This window comes from Stegodyphus dumicola, chromosome 1, assembly GCF_044657685.1.
Source record: "Stegodyphus dumicola isolate Sdum_Otavi_A_Nest chromosome 1, ASM4465768v1".
Lineage (NCBI taxonomy): Eukaryota > Metazoa > Arthropoda > Arachnida > Araneae > Eresidae > Stegodyphus > Stegodyphus dumicola.
Genome location: NC_140768.1, coordinates 86,202,614 through 86,222,092, shown reverse-complemented (window position 1 = coordinate 86,222,092; position 19,479 = coordinate 86,202,614). Strand labels below are relative to the sequence as shown.

Genomic DNA, 19,479 nt, shown 5'->3' with positions numbered 1-19,479 from the left:
GTTGCACGGATTTTGGCGATTTTCCTTTGGCGAGTAATACAACTTATGGTAAACCCATTGCTGGATAAGTTATTTATGGTAACCGATACTTTGTTGTCATTTTATTAAAAAAATAGTGCGTTTTATTGTGCATAAATTCCGTGTTTAAAATATTATTTATGGCTTTTAAATATTAAAAATCAATTTAATTTTGAATTTTTATTTGAAATAAAAATTTTATTCTTTATCATATTTTATGAAATTTTATGTTGTGGATGATGTAATCAATGACGTCACCTTACTTTAAAAGTAATTCGTTTTAATATGTATAAATTTAATCTAATGTTTAAAACATTATTTATGGCTCTTAAATATTAAAATACAATTTAATTTTGCATTTTTTTAAAAAATGATTTTATTATGTATGAATTTTTAAATAATTTTAATTCTAGCCGTGATGTAATAAGCTCTCTGATTCGTTATAGAATATTTGTGCATTAATGAGCTGTAATCAGCTCCCTGATTGGTTACTGACAATTTGTGCATTTCCGCGCCGTTTTAAAATTTAATTTATATCTTCGAATTCCTTCAAAGATGTCTTCAAAGATATTATCTAAATTATGATTTTGATTTTTTATTGTGGAACTTATCAATAAACAACAGGTTAAACACTCAAAAAAATGTAAGTACATATTTTTCTTTTATTTTATAATTGTATACTTCAATTTTTATTAAAAAAATTAATACACTATTTTCAGAAATTGCTGAGATAATTATTGTCCATATGTTTTAATGTTAATTATATTCTATATAACGTATTTTAAAGTATTTGAATTTAAAAATATTCTAATTCTTTTAAATGTTGGTATGATGGTTTTTTAATTCGATATTCAATTTCAGTAATATTTTAATCTAATTAAACGTTGGCCCAATGTTTTTATAGCGGTGTTTTTATTCTCTTCTTTGCTATATGAAAGTAATAATAACCTTACTTTAGTATTTTATACTCATAGTAAATGTATTTATTTACACTTGCTTGCCATCTTAAAAAATGACATTTTCAACAAAAAAATTAATCCATTACTTTTAACGATATTTATTTATTTATTTTTTAAGTTTCGAATACTTTACTATGCGTAAAAACAGCGTTTTTCAAGATGGCTGACGTTTGTAAAAATCGTGCCAACAATTCGGCCAACGTAAATCGCCAAAAATCCGTGCAACCGTCTGCCAAAGTAGCACCCAAAACTCGATCAGATAAAGACAATTTTTAGTCAAGTAGCTAATGCAGTATCTGCTTTCAAATTAAAACTACAGCTGTTCTCAAAGAGCTTGGCTGTCAAAATTTTGTCAATTTTCCTAACCTGAAAAAAACTGAAGGAAATTTTCTTGATAAACAACTGGATTATTCAGATCAAATAAAGATATTGCTTAATTCATTTGAAAAGTGATTTACAGATTTTGAGTTGCATTAGGTTAAATTTAAACTGTTTGGGGATCAATTTTCTGTTGTAGTCGAAGAAGCTCCTGATGATGTTCAAATGGAACTTATTGATTTACAAACTTCTGACTTATGCAAATCCAGATTCTGTGATTTAGACATTCTTGACTTCAGATGTGCTACCATGTTTAGTAGTACAGTCAAAAGTCGTTAATCCGGACTCGTCGGGACTTCGGCGATTCCGGATTATCGATCTTTCCGGATTATAGATCATCAGTTAAAATTTCGTAAGATGGCATGCAGAAATTCTAAAATTAAAAATATGAAACCGTAATTTATGAAATAAAGAACAATTATGATCTAAAGGGTATCAAAATTTACAAAAAAAAAAAAACTTAATATTTATTTGTTTACTTTATTAAACATTTCTTTCAATGTAAGTTGTTTAAGTTGCTTCGTTTTCTGTGATAATACTTTCTCTTTAATTCTATAAACAGACATAATTTCTTGTTCAGTTACAAAGTTCCGCTGTTCAAGTCCTGTTAATTGCTGTGCCAAGAACACCGACTAACTTGTCAGTCGAAATTTTTTCATTTTCACTAACCTCTCTGTCACATTCTTCATGTCTTTATCCATTTTTTGCAGCAATTCTTTCAATGTAAGCTGTTTAAGTTGCTTCCATAAAAAATTCAAAAAGTTCCTTTTTTCTTATGTCACATACTTTTCAATGCCATACTCCTAATATAATTTTGAGACGGATATGTTTTTATCCATTTTTTGCAGCAATTCCACTTTTTGTTTGTTGGACATCGAAACATACTTTCGTTTTGTAGATCCTTTGGAAGTTCCAGCATCGGAAATTCTATTTGACATAATTGAAAGTTCAAGTTTACTTTTATAAAATTGCTCTTACAGTCTGCAAAAAATAATAAGCGCAATCCAATTCGAAGATTAAGGAACAACGCAATCATTAACATTAACTGAAATAGATAATTAGATAATTTTAGCTTACACCGTCCGTTATACATTAAACGCGCAGGCGAAAACGTATTCTGCAGTTGCGCACACGCATATGTGCAGTAGTCAAGGTCTTACGCGCATGCGTAAAACGCCTGTGCGCATGCGCAGAAAGTTTTTAGCTTTGAGGTCCAGATTATAGATCATTCCGGATTATGGGTGTCCGAATTAACGACTTTTGACTGTACTTATATATGTGAACAAACATTTTCTCTTATGAATCTAAATAAGTCAAAATTAAGAAATCAACTGACAGATCAACACTTGCAATTTGTCTTAAGAATATCAACAACTAGCTTTCAACCAAATATATCAAACATTGAAAAAAATTCAGTTTCAACCATCATACTATTGTATTTAACTATGGTTAACTTGCACATATTTTTATTAAAATTTTTATTTAAATATTAAATTACTATGCACAAACATAAAGTGCAATTTTTTCCCAAGCTGAACTGGGTGTGTTGGCTGCAGTAGCACATGCAAGGGGAAAGAAACCCCCCTTCTTGCTTACATACATATGTAATGGTCTCCAAATCAGTTAAAATTTGATATGGTACACGTCTGAACTGCAAATTAAGCAACTTAGTGCAATGACACCCCCTCTATTTATTATTATTATTATTATTATTATTATTTGCATACACTACTGGCAATCAAGTTGTTTCTGTGAGTGCCCCTTCTGCTGAAAAGGTTGTGTACCCCTACTATTGGCATTTTCATATAAAAAATTTTAAACTGCTTGTACTATGTGAAGCCTTTCTAAATTCTGAACTTGTGCTGTAAGCATCACATAGCTTACAGATGTAAAATAAACTTGTAACAACAAGATTAACACATAAGATATTCAGGTGAATCTTTACATTATGGTAACTTAATGATTTTTTGGCGAAAATTTGGCGACCAACCCTGCTACAGTAACCTGCTAGTTTTGTTTTGGACGCCATTTTGTTTTCACAAAGTAAAGGCATGGTTTTTTTTTTTTTTTTTTTTTACTCAGCATTTTTTCCAACAATCTGCTAGCCGAATTATGCTTATACTAGAACATTTATGGAACAAAAATGCTTAATCATGACAAAGATTAGGTGCGAAATTGAGAGAAAATGCAGAATCACAAACTGCTTGCAGCGTTTTTAAGAATTCCACATACACGGTATCCATGTACACGTTGACCTATTTTCACTTAAAAACACTACCCAGAATTGCACAAAAATGGCATTGTGCACACTCTTGACTTTACCTATGTACACATCAACCTATTTTCACTTAAAAAGTCAAAGAAAATTGACAAAAATCCAATTTTTTTTACTCTTGTAAAAAGCTCCAAACAAATAAGTGGGCGATTCTGCACTTTAGCAGCGAAATTGTTTCTAAGTGCTTATTATCTAAAATCACGATCGGAATTTTCTGGAAAATGTCACATTACATGTCACATGATCTCTGAACAAAATAATCTGTGATTTGAACTGTGTACTTCTCAGATTATTGTTAAAGTCCTAGCTAGTAACCTTTATCACCTTACCAAAATGTCGCCAAACTACCTGTTACCATATTCTAAAGATTAGCCGATATTCCATACAATTAAGTTTCAAGGTATTCTGATATCAGTTACACATATTTAAAATTTAAATAAAAGTTTTGTTTCAGCATATCAAATATAATATAGTAGGCCACCAGCAATACTTAGCTTCCTTATCACATTTGATACAATAGGCCAACGAAGGGAAATTGAAGTACATGACATATGATGAGCTGGGATGAAGAGGATAATAATGCTGCTACCAGTGAAATGTAAGAAAATGCTAAGAAGAAGAAGAGTGTTTATAAATGGCTCATTTGTTACTACTCTTACATACACTCTCAGATGTATGGCATCGCCAAATGTGGCGATAAGTGTGCGCTGGTTTTTGGCCAATTTTGTGTTCTGTGATGGGTTTTGGAACAATGTTGTTTGCATGACAACCCTTTTGACATTGAAACTTTATTTTGCTGGAGTGGTTGGTTGATTTGGTGGGCATTTTGATATGGCGTATGTTGCAATGAAAGACATGGTGGCAAAATTTCAGTTGCATATTTTGGATTGTGTCCAAGGTAAATTTAGTATTAAAAGGTACGATGTTGGAGTTGTTAACGAGACTTTTGTTCACGGGAATGTTTATGCAGATTTTATTCATGAATGTATGCTGGACTTTGTATGCTCTTTGTTTCAGAAGATAGGGTGGAAGGATAAAGTGGTGGAAATTGACAAGTTTTGCAGATGTTTGAAATTGATATTTCTGCTGTTTGAAGAAGCATTCAGAATGGTATGCATTTTATTTTTATTCTTATTTTGTAGAATCTTATGCTCGTTGTTTTTTGCTACGAATTTCTGTCGTTATTGTTGTTTTTTGAATTGTTCATAATTTATTTTAGTTTATACTGTTGATTTGTGCACAATGCCGAGGCAGTGCACGATGTCTAGCTTGCGCAATTCACTGATATTTTTTTTAAAATTAAAACAGAACGCTGTGCACATGGCATTGTTTGAAATTTATCGTTGTTATGTTGGTTTATTTTAGCGAGATGTGCGTGATTCCTACGCTGAATAGATTGTGCAATTCTCTATTGTTTTTTTAAGTTAAAATAGATCACTGTGTATATGGATTCTTGTCAAATATTTTTGGTTAGAAATTTTACGTTTTTGCTATCTAAATTTTTTGTTTTGGTTTTTTAGGCTAAATTGTGTGTTGAAAACGTGGTTTTTGCAAATTAGAAAAATGCATTTTTGCAGACATTTTAGGCTTATAGACAAAAAAATATGGATGGTAATATGGCGCCAAGGAGTTTCTCGCCGAAAATGTTTGGTGAAAAATTTGTCACTAACCGAGGGCATGAATAAGAGTAATTCCCTCATTTTTATTACTGTTGAGCAATGCAATTTTTTATAGTTCAAAAGATAAATAAAAGACCTCAAGCTACTTGGGCTAATCTTTGGAATATGGTAACAGGTAGTTTGGCGACATTTTGGTAAGGCGATAAAGGTTACTAGCTAGAACTTTAGCAGTGTACATGGATAAAGTCAAGAGTGTGCACAATGCCATTTTTGTGCAATTTGGGGATGCTTTTTTAAGTGAAAATAGGTTGACATGTACATGGATGATACCGTTTATGTGCAATTCTTAAAAACGCGGCAAGCAGTGGGCGATTCTGCACTTTCTCCCAATTTCGCACCTAATCTTCATCATGATTAAGCACTTTTGTTCCATAAAAGTTCTAGCATAAGCGTAATTCGGCTAGCAGATTGTTGGAAAAAAATGTTGAGTAAAAAAAAAGCTTTTACTTTGTGAAAACAAAATGGCATCAAAAAAAAAAAAAAAAAAAAAACTAGCAGGTTGCTATAGCAGGGTTGGTCGCCAAATTTTCGCCAATTTACCATAATTCGAAGATTAACAGCTACTTGCATTAACACAATCTGTCTACTTTATCAAAAGCAATTTTATACTGGCCCTAAAAATTCTATCTTTCATCAATTAAAAAATATAGTTAATAAAAATGAAAACTGAAGAGATATATCTTAATTTAAAAAATGCTTCAAATCTTTCAGCAGAATGTCAGAACGCACACTTTAAATTCATCACATATTTCTGTCAAATGTTAAAAGTAAAATAACAGTCAAAACAAAAAAAAATCTGTCAGTTTAACCATCTTATTTAAATTTTAATAAAAACTCAACGAGGCTGATCTTTGGAATATGGTAACAGGTAGTTTGGTGACATTTTGGAGGCGATAAAGGTTACTGCATAGGACTTTGGTAATAATATGAGAAGTACTGTTCCGATTACGCATTATTTTGTGTGAGGGAAATGAGAGATCATGAGATATGTCATGTGACATTAACGGACGAATTACAGTTCTTTAATCGGAAAAGGGGGTTAATTTGGAAAAATTATTTTGTATTAAGCTTCATTGTGTGTTGTGTGAAATAGTGTTGATTAATTTTCGGATTGCATGGCGCTATGTAAAGTGAATTCTAAATTTTTAATGCGTTTATGTGATAATAATAATGAGATTGTGTGAAAGGAAGGATATTACAGTGTGAGAACACAGAATACAGTTAAGTTTAAATGGCGGTGCAAGAAATCTGGTGAAAATGGACATTTTGTGAAACAGTGTGTAAGGAAGGGTACGTGGTTTGCTGAAAGTAGTTTGAGTATAGGTGAAATTTTATTAATTTCTTATTACTTGGTGAATAGACTTCCAGTTCACTACTGGATTTCGGATTTAGAAATTAGCAGTAGTACTGCAGCCACGTAATGAAGATTCTGAAGAAGATTAGGTAAGTTAGTATTTTTGGCACAACTCTAATATATGCCCTAATTTCACCAAATGTGGCGATATGTGTTCTGCGCTGGTTTTTGGCACGATTTCGTGTTCTATGGCAACCCTGTTGACGTTGAAAAATCTTTCACTGGAGCTCGTTGATTCGCCTCTGTGTCTGAGAAGATGGGAGGGAAAGATAAAATGGTAGTTGTTGAATTGAAGTTCAGCAAAAGGAAATATCATTGTGGCTATCCTGTTGAGGGGTAGTGGGTATTTGGAAGTGTGGAAAGAGGGTCTGGGAGATTATTTTTAATGGCAGTGCATGATAGAAGTAGGGATTCGTGATTTTATTTATTTGTGAACCATAGTATAAATTTTCTGGATAGTGTGTCTGGCTGTCACGTAAATACGATAGTGATTACGTGGCGGCATGTTAAAGGCGGTATAAAGTTTATATTTCTGCTATTCGAAAACGCATTAATTCGTGGTAAATGCATTTTATTTTATCCTTGTTCTTATTTTGTAGAATGTTATGTTCATTGGTTCTTTAGTATGAATTTCTGTCGTTATTGTTGTTTTTTTTAAAATGTTTGAAATTTATTTTAGTTTATTTTGTTGTTTAGTGTCTAGACTGTGCAATTCGTAGATGTTTTTTAAAGTTTAAACAGGATGCTGTGTACATGGTATTCTTTGAAATTTATTGTTGTTATGTTATTTTATTAAAGCGAGAAGTGCATAGATCGTAGATTCCTTCCTTGCCTAAATTGTGCAATTTGTAGAATTTTTTTAAAGTTTATACAGGATGCTGTGTACATGGTATTCTTTGAAATTTATTGTTGTTATGTTAATTTATTAAAGCGAGATGTGCATAGTTTGTAGATTCGTTCGTTGCCTACATCGTACCATTCGTAGATATTTTTTTTTTAAGTTAAAACATGTCGCTGTGTACATGGATTCTCGTCAAATATTTTTGGTTAGAAACTTTACGTTTTTGCTATCTAAATTTTTTGTTTTTGTTTTGGATTTTTAGTTAAATTGTATGTTGGAAACTTAGTTTTTGTATGTGCGAAAACCACGTTTTTGGAGACATTTTAGGCTAAAAGTTCGAAATGTAGACAAAAAATTTAGATAGTAATATGGCAGCATGAAGTTTCTCGCCAAAAATATTTGGTGCGAAATTTGGCGACTTGAGGGCGCATATCAGAGTAGTTCCGTATTTTTAATCATTTAATGTATGTGCTTATTTATATGTTAAGTAGTGTTTTTTAATTTAATTATATTTTAATTTAATGATTGTGATTTTGCGAGTTATATATTTGTAGTATTTTGGAATACGTTTGAGTAGTATACGTTGAGTATTTTCATGCATTTTCGTGAAATTTTTCTAATTTATGAGAAAAAAGCAGTGTACATGGATATAGTGAAGAGTGTGTGCAATGCCATTTTTGTGCATTTCTGGGATGTTTTTTTAAGTAAAAATAAGTCGACGTGTAAATGGTTTATGTGCATGTGCTATTCTGAAAAACGCGCAACGAGTTTGCGATTCTGCACTTTTTCCCAATTTCGCAGTTAATATTTGTCATGATTAAACAGTTTTGTTACATAAAATTTCTAGCATCAGTGTAATTCGGCTAGCAGATTGTTGGAAAAAGTGTTGAGTAAATAAAAAGAAAAGAAACATGTCTTTACTTCGTCAAGACAAAATGGCAGCGAAAAAAAAAAAAAAATAGAGGGTTGCTGTAGCAGAGTTGGTCGCCAAATTTTCGCCAAGTTACCATAATCCAAAGATCAACCCCCAACTGTTCCTTCTAAGCTGTATAAGAAATATGAAAAGGAAAACTCAACACATTAAGAAACCCAAGTATAGCAAAAATTAATAGAGTAAAAAACTTATTGTAACAAGACAACGATTTAAATTATTACAATTAGAAATACACAGTATTAGCAACTGTAAAGATTCAACACCATTCCTAAAACAAATATTATAAAGTAGTGTCAGTCACTTAGTTTACAGAATTTACTGTTAATTATTGTTGACTGTTTAATACTGCAATGAATTTATTAGATATCGTGGATAATGTAATTTATTGTTTCATTTATTTCTTAAGGCTGTGAGGTTTCTTTTAAACTTCATAGTAGTATGCAGAAAAATTTTTAATTACTGATGGGGAGGAGACTTTTCCTATTTATTTTTAAATTAGGTACATTAATTTACTTTAGTTGATAAGGAATAAGACTGTGCTCTACTTAAACGTCTGAAAAAAAAAAAAAAAAAAAAAAACTAAATAATTAAATCTTAATTCAAAATCTGCAAATTTAAGTATAGAGATATAATTTCGAAAAATTGAGAAAATGTTAAATATTACTTCGAGCATCTCTTGCAAATGCTTTCCATGTAGGGGCAAATCTTATACAATGGCCACACCAATTATTGTAAAATTCAACAATCCATATGTTGCTTTTATTCAAAATAACACGTTTAAAGTTTGTAGTATCTAACTCCCATAATGGGTCATCAGGGGAATACAAGGACGCAGAGAAAACGGGTGACACATATATTGAGATGGTTGCGATAACTACAAATGTGCACACAAATAAAAAATTCATTTTGCATTAATACATTGCACACACGGTAAAAAATTTGCTGTTAAGTATGCCAGTTATCACTTCTTGTTTATATGCAAGTGCAGTACAATTGCCAAAGAATAATGAATAAATATTTTCATCAACGGAAACAATACTGATGCCACCTATCTTTATTATTCCTGGTGTAGAGAATATTTACATCTTTAACATTTTGTTCACTGGTTTCAGAATCATTAATTTAAAAAATATCAAAACATAGGATATTACCATTTCAAGAATGCAGTACGAAAACATTTTAACTTTGGATCTTGAGTATTCACTCAGAATTATTAGTGATCGTACAGATTCAAGCTCGATTGTTTAGGTTACCTGAAATATGGCATAGCTAATGAGGGCTGTTTTTCCTAAGGAAAAGAATGCTTTTGTTGAAGTTTTTCTAAGGAAAAGTAGCTCGAAAAATTACCTCCTAAGAAACAGTATATTCCTATCAATCACTACAATTCTTAACTTATTACTGGAAAATATTCTGAAAATTATTAAGATTGTCGGAAACCGAATTCTAAACTCAGCTATAAATCGATGTTCCTTATACTCATCTGTTACTGTGTCTCGCATATTCACAAAGCCTACAGACAATTTCGCTACGGGCTGCTTTCATTGGAGGAAACATCTGCTTGGCGGTCATATTTGGAATGGCGAGGAGGAAACATCTGCTTGGCGGTCATATTTGGAATGGCGAGTTATCGCCCTGTAGGAGTAAACAAACGGAAACAGCGTTTATTTCATTCAATATTTTTTTTAGTTTATGAATGAAAGCTTAGAGGAATTGTGGGGAATATATCTTAAATAACCTACTGATCTTATTAATAGTTTATTTGTATTTGAATTTAAACTTTTAAAAGTACGTAATTGTTTTACAAGAAAAGGTGTTTATATCGAGACAGCATATGCACTTTTTCGTTATTTCACTTAGGAAGAGTCTATTGTGTAAATTTTCATAGCGCATTAATTTATACAAATAAAGGAATATTAAAAAATTAACCTAATGAAAACATTCAGTAAACATTTAAGGGTGTCGGATACCTATTCTTTTTACGAGTAAGTATAACTAAAATTATATTTTATTCCATTATGCGCTTTATCTATTGAAACGCTTTTCGGGATCTTGGATCGTAATCTTGCTTACTGGTACCTACTACAAAGAGTACAAACCAGTAAATAAAAATAAGAAAAATTAACATTAACAAAAATAGAGAAAATAAAGGCGTTTAATTTTTAACACCGTACCCGAAGGCGAAAAGACAAATAATGGCAAAGTCATTGAATAAAGTTAAAATAAAAATAAATCCGTATAAAGCAGAGTTTATGAAAGTTACGAGCGGGGATAGAACCGGCAATCTAGAAGTCTGATAATTATTCTCGCGCTCGTTACACAGGCGTCTCAAGACCAGAAGAGGAAAATGCTTATCTTCACTGTCATTGGCTGTATACCACGTGACACTCCCGAAACGTTTAGGCAAAGAATCTGTAAGAGATTCTTTGGTTTTAGCAAGGAGGTTAGAATAGAAGGAGGGAAGGTTCAACTCAAACGGTGAAGCTTCGCGGCCATGTTTCTGTTATCGCTGTGACTTGTGCAAGAAGTCTGTAATTGCAATATTTTTTTTTCTTTTCTTTTTGAAGCATGTCAGCTTGTGTTGCATATGGATGCACAAACAGATTTTCGAAAAAGATTCCTAAGATTACTTTTCATTCGTAAGTATTGATTTTCATTTTCTAAGTAATTTGATAAATATGTTAAAAAATATCACAATGTCATGTTGTTTTCTTTCCAGATGTGAAAAAAATACTTAATAATAATCAAAATACCTTAAATACATTTTAATGTTTCTGTTTATAGCTGGTATCTTCGTTCCTTAAAATAAAGAGAATGATATATGCTAGGATTTAAACTCTATAATTTGAACGTTTTAGGTAGTTCGTTTTGTAATTTTCTTTAAAAGTAAGAAATCAATTGTTACTGTTTTTATGAATTGTAAAGGTGTTAAATAAAGTAATGCTCTTCTTTATGTATTAATTATTATTCATTTTTAAGTTTTGTGAACTGTTAGGAATATAATTTGTGCATTTGATCAAGATAAACTAACTGTTCTGTTGTTAAAAACTTTAAATTTGCGGCCAGTATAGCGATAAAAGTAAGTAAAATATTTACACAACTGAACATGCGGAAAGATGTATCCAAAAATTTATATAGGTATATTTCTGTAATTCAGCTTAATTCAAGGCAATTTCTTTGAGATTCATAAATATGAAATGCGCATAAACTGAAATCACTGAATTCACATAAATCTGTTTTATTTTATTAATATTTATTTTCTTGTTGTTATAAGGTTGTTGGTTGTGAAAAGAATCTATTTAAAACTTTCATTTAAAAAAAATGCAACCTGTGACTATTTTTTTAGATAATTCTCTGCTATTAATTTCAGGTTAAAATTATTTTAAATGATTCTTTAATAAATTATAATATTGTGAATAAATCAGAAATATCACTTCTTAAAGGAAAAATTGGAAAGTACACCCAACAGGTTCCTAATAAAACCAAAACAAATTCTTGAAATATGCAGAAACAACATCATTTTTAAAGGCTTCAAGGCACATGCATTTAAATGTCGAACTATTTCTTAATGATTTTCTGTACGTAGTAAATTACGGATATCATCTTTATAACTTTAAAACAAAAAACTAACAATATAAAGCATTTCGTTATAAATTTTACATATTTTTATTGGAAAATGCATGCACGGAACAGCTTAAAAACACGTACGTTTCACTGCCGTAATGCAATGTTTTGAAGTTACAAACATGGACGCCGCTTGTTGGGTGGAGTTTCATTCCCCGATAGTGGAGGAAACTGCGAACCCTCCCTCCTTCTATTCTAACCTCCTTGGGTTTTAGGCGCTATTTCTGGTTTTTCGCCAACTGCAATTGTGTTTCTCGCCAATTGTTAGCGGTTTGTTTAAATCAAGGATATTGCTTTTTTTTTATTATCAAAATGGATATGTTTAAATGTAAATCTTGCAGTTCATCTTTTTATGCGAAAAGATATTTGAAAGCGCATGCACAAAGAATACACGAATTTAAATAATAAAGTTGCACCATTTTCGTGTACGTATTGTACGAAGCAATTTTGTACAAAAAATTCTTTAGCTAAACATAGGATACGTATCCATAATATAAGGCGAAGTAATATTAAATGCGGCGAAGACGAATGCCGGGAACTATTTTCTACTACAGGAGATTTAAGATCTCACTTAGAGACCATAATTACAGCAATATGACCAAATGTATAAAACTGGAGTTTCAAAAAAAGCAAGGTATGCAATGAACTTTTTATTATTTTGTTTTCCTAGTTCAATTATAAATAAGCAAAATATATTGCGTAACTTCTGTATATAGCCCTTAATCTTTTTACATTAAAATTAAATAGCTTCATTAAAGCTAGTTCAGCAATACATTTATTTGAAGAAACACCATATATATGGTATTATTAATTTAAGCTGTTTCAGCACACAAATATGCATTTATTTGAAAAAATTAACAAATTAATTACTTTGAAACATATAATTTCAGAACACTATAGTTTTAACAATTAAGATTATTTTTCCGTGTGGCTGCAATCTGCATATTTTTATTTACTAATCAGATGCCCTTATTATGAAAATTTATACATTTATTTATTTATTAGACTTTTATTCATGGCTATCGGATGAAGAAAGAAAAACAAAGACTCATTTTGTGGTAGATTCATCTGGGCAGAAACATAAAAATTACACCAGGACGCTGTTTTGCTGTAATAGAAGTGGGACATACAAAGCAAAAGGCAAAGGTGAAAGACAGCTAAAAGCACAAGGGACTTCCAAAACAGGTTTCTCTTGCACAGCTACTGTCATACTAAAAGATTTTGGCAATCGTTTTGAAGCTGTATATTTTAAAGAACATTACAAGCATGAAAAATCCCTTTGTCATCTCCCTATTCCTAAACAAGAAAAGCAAAGTATAGCAGGCAAGTTATGTGTTAGACCGTATTTTGATTGTATTAATTTCTCTTAAATAAAACTATAATTACTTATGCAGTTGGAGCCTTTCTAGCTGTCATTAATATACAGGTGGTTCAAAATTCCAAAAGTGAATGAATTTTAATATTAATGAAGTTGATAACGAAAATCATTCATGGAAAATTCAGATTGGGAGAGAAACACGCGAGTGTGAAATTTAAAATTAGGCTTAACAGCAGACTTAATTTGCATAGATTTTAAATAAAATTATCAGCTTTGAGGACAATCAGACACAGGTATCTCTTCAGGAGTACAAAACTTTTGCAAAATGGAAGGAGTGGGTAGAGCAAAGTAAAGATGAACGTAACACTGTCTGCTGTGGAAAATAATAATGAAGCATGTAAAACCAAGATATTATAATTCTAAATGTGTTATGAAGGAATTAACACATTTATAATTCTAATATCTTAATTTGTTATATTTCATTACTGTTTTATCTGAATGGTTCAATGTTTGTGTTTCTCTGTCAACTGCTTTTAATATAAATTTGGATAATTCTCTTGAAAAAGAGGGACCTTGAAAATGCTGAAGTTTGATTCAAAATCTAGATGAAACTAAGATTAATATTTTGCCTGATTTAAAATTATGGTAAATTGTTTTCTCTTGTATTTATGAACAGCATATTAAATATTTATATAAAAGTGATTAATTATCTTTATTTAAGTAACCTGAGATTTGTAACAATTGTTTTTCTTATTATTAAATTAAGTATCATATTTCTTACTAATCTACTGTATAGGCATATTTGTAAATTTAAAGATACTTTTTTTATTCCATTAGTTTTTAGTATATAAGATACATCTGTCATGATATTTACATTTTTCAGTAACTATATTATACTAATGAGCTAATAGTCAGTTTAGAGTTTTCGCCAGTAATCTATTGTCACATTTGTGAACAGGTGGTGTGGCTACACCGGACGTTGCCAGAGCGGACACGTACAATTTCGCGATCAGAGCAGACACTTCGAAACTCATCGTGGTTAGAGCTGCACATCTTTTCCCCATCTTAGAACAGATAAAGGGTGCAGATAAATAAGTAAATAAATACTTTTAAAAATTGCAAATATAATTTAAAACAGTATTTTAAGTGGCAAATCTCTTTTACCGATGTTCTCTGTTTTTGCACTCGATTATCGAATTACAATGATAAATACATTTTTGCCAATCATATTTAATTATTTATATGTATTTAAATTGTTATGATATTATAGTGCGAATGCATTTTAAACATAGTGAAATGTAATAAAAATAAAAACTTTTGTGTAAATATAAAATGTAATAAAAATAAAAATTTCAGGGATTTTGTGGAAAACTGTATTTTAGAGTCAAATATTAGAACAGGTGCAGTTACCATAAAATTAATTAGCTGCATTAATGTAAGTAAAAATAAATATTAGAAGTAAAATATACAAAACAGATACTAGTAAATAAATACTAGCTATTCTTTATTATAAAGGCATAAATATAATTTACAATTTAGTCCAACCTAGTTACAAAACTTAAAGATTTTAGACATTTTTCTAAATTGTTTGATGTTTCGAATTCTTTTAGGATGTTTTTAATTCTTTCATCCAATTTTACATATGCTTTTTTCCTTGTTATTTCAGGGTCGCCTAATTCTCTGGCTTTCAAATTAAAAGACACTTTTTTGTGTTTCTTCTTTTAGTATTTTAACTAATAAGTGCACAATAGGCTGGTTTCTGCCAGTGATTGTGTTTAATTTAGAATTCCACCTTTCAACAGAATTATTTGTCTTATGATGCTGTCCATGTACATTCCGTATTTTAATGGGCATATTTTGATTTTCCATTCACTACTCGACAAAAGAATCAATGAATGTGGTAAGTTTGTTAGTGCTAAAAGCTTTTTCCTATACAATGCTCTAAGTATCATCTACATGTTCTATTGGCAAGTAAGCTAAGGCAGAAATCATTCTACAGACATGTCTTATATGTTCGTTCTCTTTATATTCCTTTATTACACCCATTTCTCCCCATTCATCTTATGTCACAAACATTGATTAAAATGAAAGTTACAACCGAATATAGTCGAACTGGGAAATTCTAACATACAGCTATTGATGGCTGCGGCTTCAAAATCAAATTTTATAATGTCCGGCTTCTACTTAGGGTACCAACATTTCACTTCCTGAAACATTGCAACTTACGTTGCTTGTGTCTTATAAGGCAGAAATGCAAAAAGCGCTGGATAAATATTGGTCTCAGTTGCTGTACTCCTTAAGTTGATGTTCAAATTTCAAAACACTTACTATTTTATATATTGTTGAAAGAATTGATTAGGGCAATGAAATGTTCATTAAAAAAAATTTTCAGTTGCAAGCTGATATTCTAATATCATACCATTGTTTGCATGGAATTCATATTTAGTAGGTATAAAATAATATAAAATTTTCTTTTCAAGTTCATATAAATGAAAAACTTTATTTTGCATATAGTATATATAATTTTTATCTCCTAATTATCTTTTTAAATTATTGCAGGGGGTGGAAGAGAAACGAATTTTGCAAGATGCAAGATTCTCTTCGAGAGATGATATTGAAACAAAACAGTTAATAACGAGAAAAGACCTGCATAACATTAAGAGGGATTTTGGTCTGAGCATTAATTCTAAAGGATTTATTTTAACAGATGATGAGACAAGTGTTTGGTCCTGGGTTAATACGATGTCGCAAATGGAATTCAACCCCGTTCTGATGTATAAACATCAAGGAGAAATATATGCAAATGTAAACGAAAATGATTTCATGTTAGCAATAATGACAGAATTTCAAAAAAAAAAATGTTGATAGAATTTGGTAATGATAGAATCTGTATTGATTCTACACATGGAATTTCTGCTTATGGATTTGAACTTGTAACATTGCTTGTCGTTGATAAGTATGAAGAGGGCATACCAGTTGCTTTCTTAATATCATCAACAGTATCAGAAAAAATTTTGGTAAACTTTTTTAACTGCATCAAAAAGATCATTGATATCAAGCCAAAGGTTTTCATGAGCGATGTACATTTGGTTCTTGCCAAAAATTATTATGTGCTTGGCATGTGGACAGAGCATGGAAAGGTCATTTGAATTCTGTGCCAAAACATAAAAGACAAGCAGTGTACAGAACTTTAAAAACTTTAATGTATGAATTAGATGAAGAAATGTTCAACAAAATGTTAGAAACATTTTCTGAGCAACTATGTGAAGATGAAGACACGCGAGAATTCCATAAATATTTTATGACATACTATTTTGAAAGAGCCAAAATGTGGGCATACTGTTTCAGAAAAGGGGCTAAAATCAACACCAATATGTATGTTGAAACATTTCATCGGAAATTAAAATATATTTATTTAGATGGGAAGAAAACCAAACGGGTTGATAAATGTATCATCGAGTTAATTAATCTTGTCAATGATCAAAAGTTTGACACTTACATAAAATATCAGAAAGGAAAAATAACAAAGAAGACAACAAAAACATTTCAACGTCATAAAGCTGCTGAGCTTTTAAATGCTAACTGTGTAAAAAAAGATGATGTATGGGAAGTTTCATCAGAACTGGGAGAAAATTCTTATAAAATTATCAGAGATCATGTTTGTAATGATTTATGCCTCATAACTTGTAGACTTTGTTCATGCTGTTTAAAAGCTTATAAATGTACATGCCATGATTATTCTATTTTAAATAATATGTGTAAACATATACATTTTGTAATCATGTCTGAAAAAAAGACAGAACCTTATATAGGCCCTCTAAACAGAATACCTACTAGGAATAATTATGAATCTTTAACAGTAAGTAAAACATGCATTAGTGAACTTATTCAATCTTCATTTTCAATTTCTGAAAAATTAAACTGCATTGAAAATATGGACATTAATCTTGCTACACAAATAAAAAAGCATTTAAATGTAATTGAACATTTATTAGAAGTTCCTTTGTTAGATAAAGCACATGCTTCAGTTTCAAAAGAACCAACAAATAAAAAAATTGTTCCCCAAAAGAGATTTTATTCAGTTAAAAAACGAAAAGTGTGTAAAAAAGTACAGTTTGGAAATCCTTCAACAGCAGAAAAAAATAATACCAAACCTATTTTATTAAATCAATTAATTGTTAATTCAGATCCCAGCTATGATCATTTGTATTGCAGTGAATTGAATGCCAAAAGTTTAAAAGAAAAGTCATTAAATAATGTTTAAGAAAATTATGCTATTTAAGTATTTTTAAAATTTGTGTATTTATAACAAATTATTTGATTTTTATGTAACTAATCTGGATGTCTCATTTTAATTTAATTATGTATCTTATTATAAATTTAATAAAATTGTTATAACTGTTCTACTGTATATCTAAGCTATGCATTTATCCTATACTTAATCTACGCATACGTTAAATCTATTTATAAAGTCATGCTTTATAATAACTATTCTACTGTAAATGTGAATTACACATTTATCATATACGTAATCCTTGTCCAGTTAGGTGATAGGATTGCTGATGTTTCTTTAAATAATGAGTCCAGATAAGCAGGATGGTATGAACAATTTATTAGGAGAATAGGCACAATACTATTACACACAGAACAAAAATGGCTGAAAACAAATCAAGGAGAATAGGGATATTTAGCAATTCACTTTTAGCTCATGAAATAAATTCTAAAGTTTCCTAAATCACTTGCTCAGGATAAACACTAACTTGTAATTCAGCTAACTGCAAAGTCTGCACCTGATTCACAAGCTCTCTTGTTCTCAGACCCGTATTTATACTCTGCAGGATGTGTTATGCAAGATAAATGCAAAGTTCGTTATGACACGAAAACCTATTTTCGAAGCCCTGTGACCAATTCATCCAGAAGTTTCTAGAGCCATGCTGCAACAGGCATCTCAAGATAGATAACGCAAAATGCTTATCTTTACTGTCATTGACTATATCACATGACAGTCCTGAAACGTTGTTGGCTCTATTTCTAGTTCTCCTCCAACTGCGTATCTCGTCAATTGTTAGCAGTTTGTTTAAATCAAAGAGCTTGCACTTCGCTTTCTTTCTTTTTGCTTTTATTACTGAGATGGATATTTAAACATATCCATATTATATAGATATTTAAACATAATGCAAATCTTGCAGTGCATCTTTCTATGTGATGAGATATTTAAAAGCACATAAACGTATGCACAAAGATACCGTTGCTAAAGTTACGCCATATTCATCATCAATTTTAAGCAAACACAGAATATGCATTCATAACGTAATGTGAAAAAAATATTAAATTCAGTGAAGTAGGATGTCTAGAACTGTTTCTCACCACAGGAGATTTAAGATCTCACTTTAAGTTAGTTTTAAGTCACTTTAAGATTAAGATTAAAGACTCGCCATAATTATAATAACATGATAAAATGTATGAAACTTAGAGTTCCATAAAAAACAAGGTTTGTAATGATCTTTTCCTTATTTTGTTCTTTAGTTCAATTATAAATAAGAAAAATATATTACGTGACTTCTGTATATAGCCCTTAAACTTTTTATATTCAAATTAAATAGCTTAATGAATACGGTGTTATTCATTAAAGCTATTTCAGCACACACATTTATTTGAAAAAACATATATATGGTATTATTAATTTAAGCTGTTTCAGCACACAAATATACATTTATTTGAAAAAATTAGCATACATTAATTACTATAAAACTTATAATTTCAGAACACTATAGTTTTAACAACTAAGATTATTTTTCTGTGTGGGTGCAATTTGTATATTTTTATTATAATGTCTTATAAAAATTTAACAGCCCACCAGCGGCCGAGTGGTAAAATCGCTGAACACTGGTAGTTCGGTCCGAGGTTCGAATCCCGCGAACGGGCTGGCTGCATGGGCGTTTTCGTGGTTTTCCCCATGTGTAACGTGTATACGAGCCAGTTTCCCTTCCACGAAGGCATCCCTCCTTTTAGGCAGATAGCCCTCGAGGCTTTGCCATAATCACACACACACAGACAATGTTATAAAAATTTAACAAAAAATGCAACTTATTTTTTTTATCT

At 30.6% G+C, this 19,479-nt stretch overlaps 1 protein-coding gene and 1 pseudogene across 2 annotated transcripts in view; one reads left to right on the top strand and one right to left on the bottom strand.

Annotated features, from left to right (window-relative positions):
* LOC118197219 (sulfhydryl oxidase 1-like) overlaps positions 1-9,433 on the bottom strand; it is a 92,346-nt gene extending 82,913 nt beyond the window's left edge. For both annotated transcript variants that reach the window (XM_085817453.1, XM_085817450.1), the window contains exon 1: positions 9,103-9,433. In XM_085817453.1, the coding sequence (XP_085673579.1) occupies positions 9,103-9,343 (241 nt within the window). In that variant the 5' untranslated portion in view covers positions 9,344-9,433. The remainder of the gene's footprint in view (positions 1-9,102) is intronic.
* Positions 9,434-15,903: 6,470 nt separating this feature from the next.
* LOC146999135 (uncharacterized) lies at positions 15,904-17,788 on the top strand (annotated as a pseudogene).
* The last annotated feature ends 1,691 nt before the right edge of the window (positions 17,789-19,479 follow it).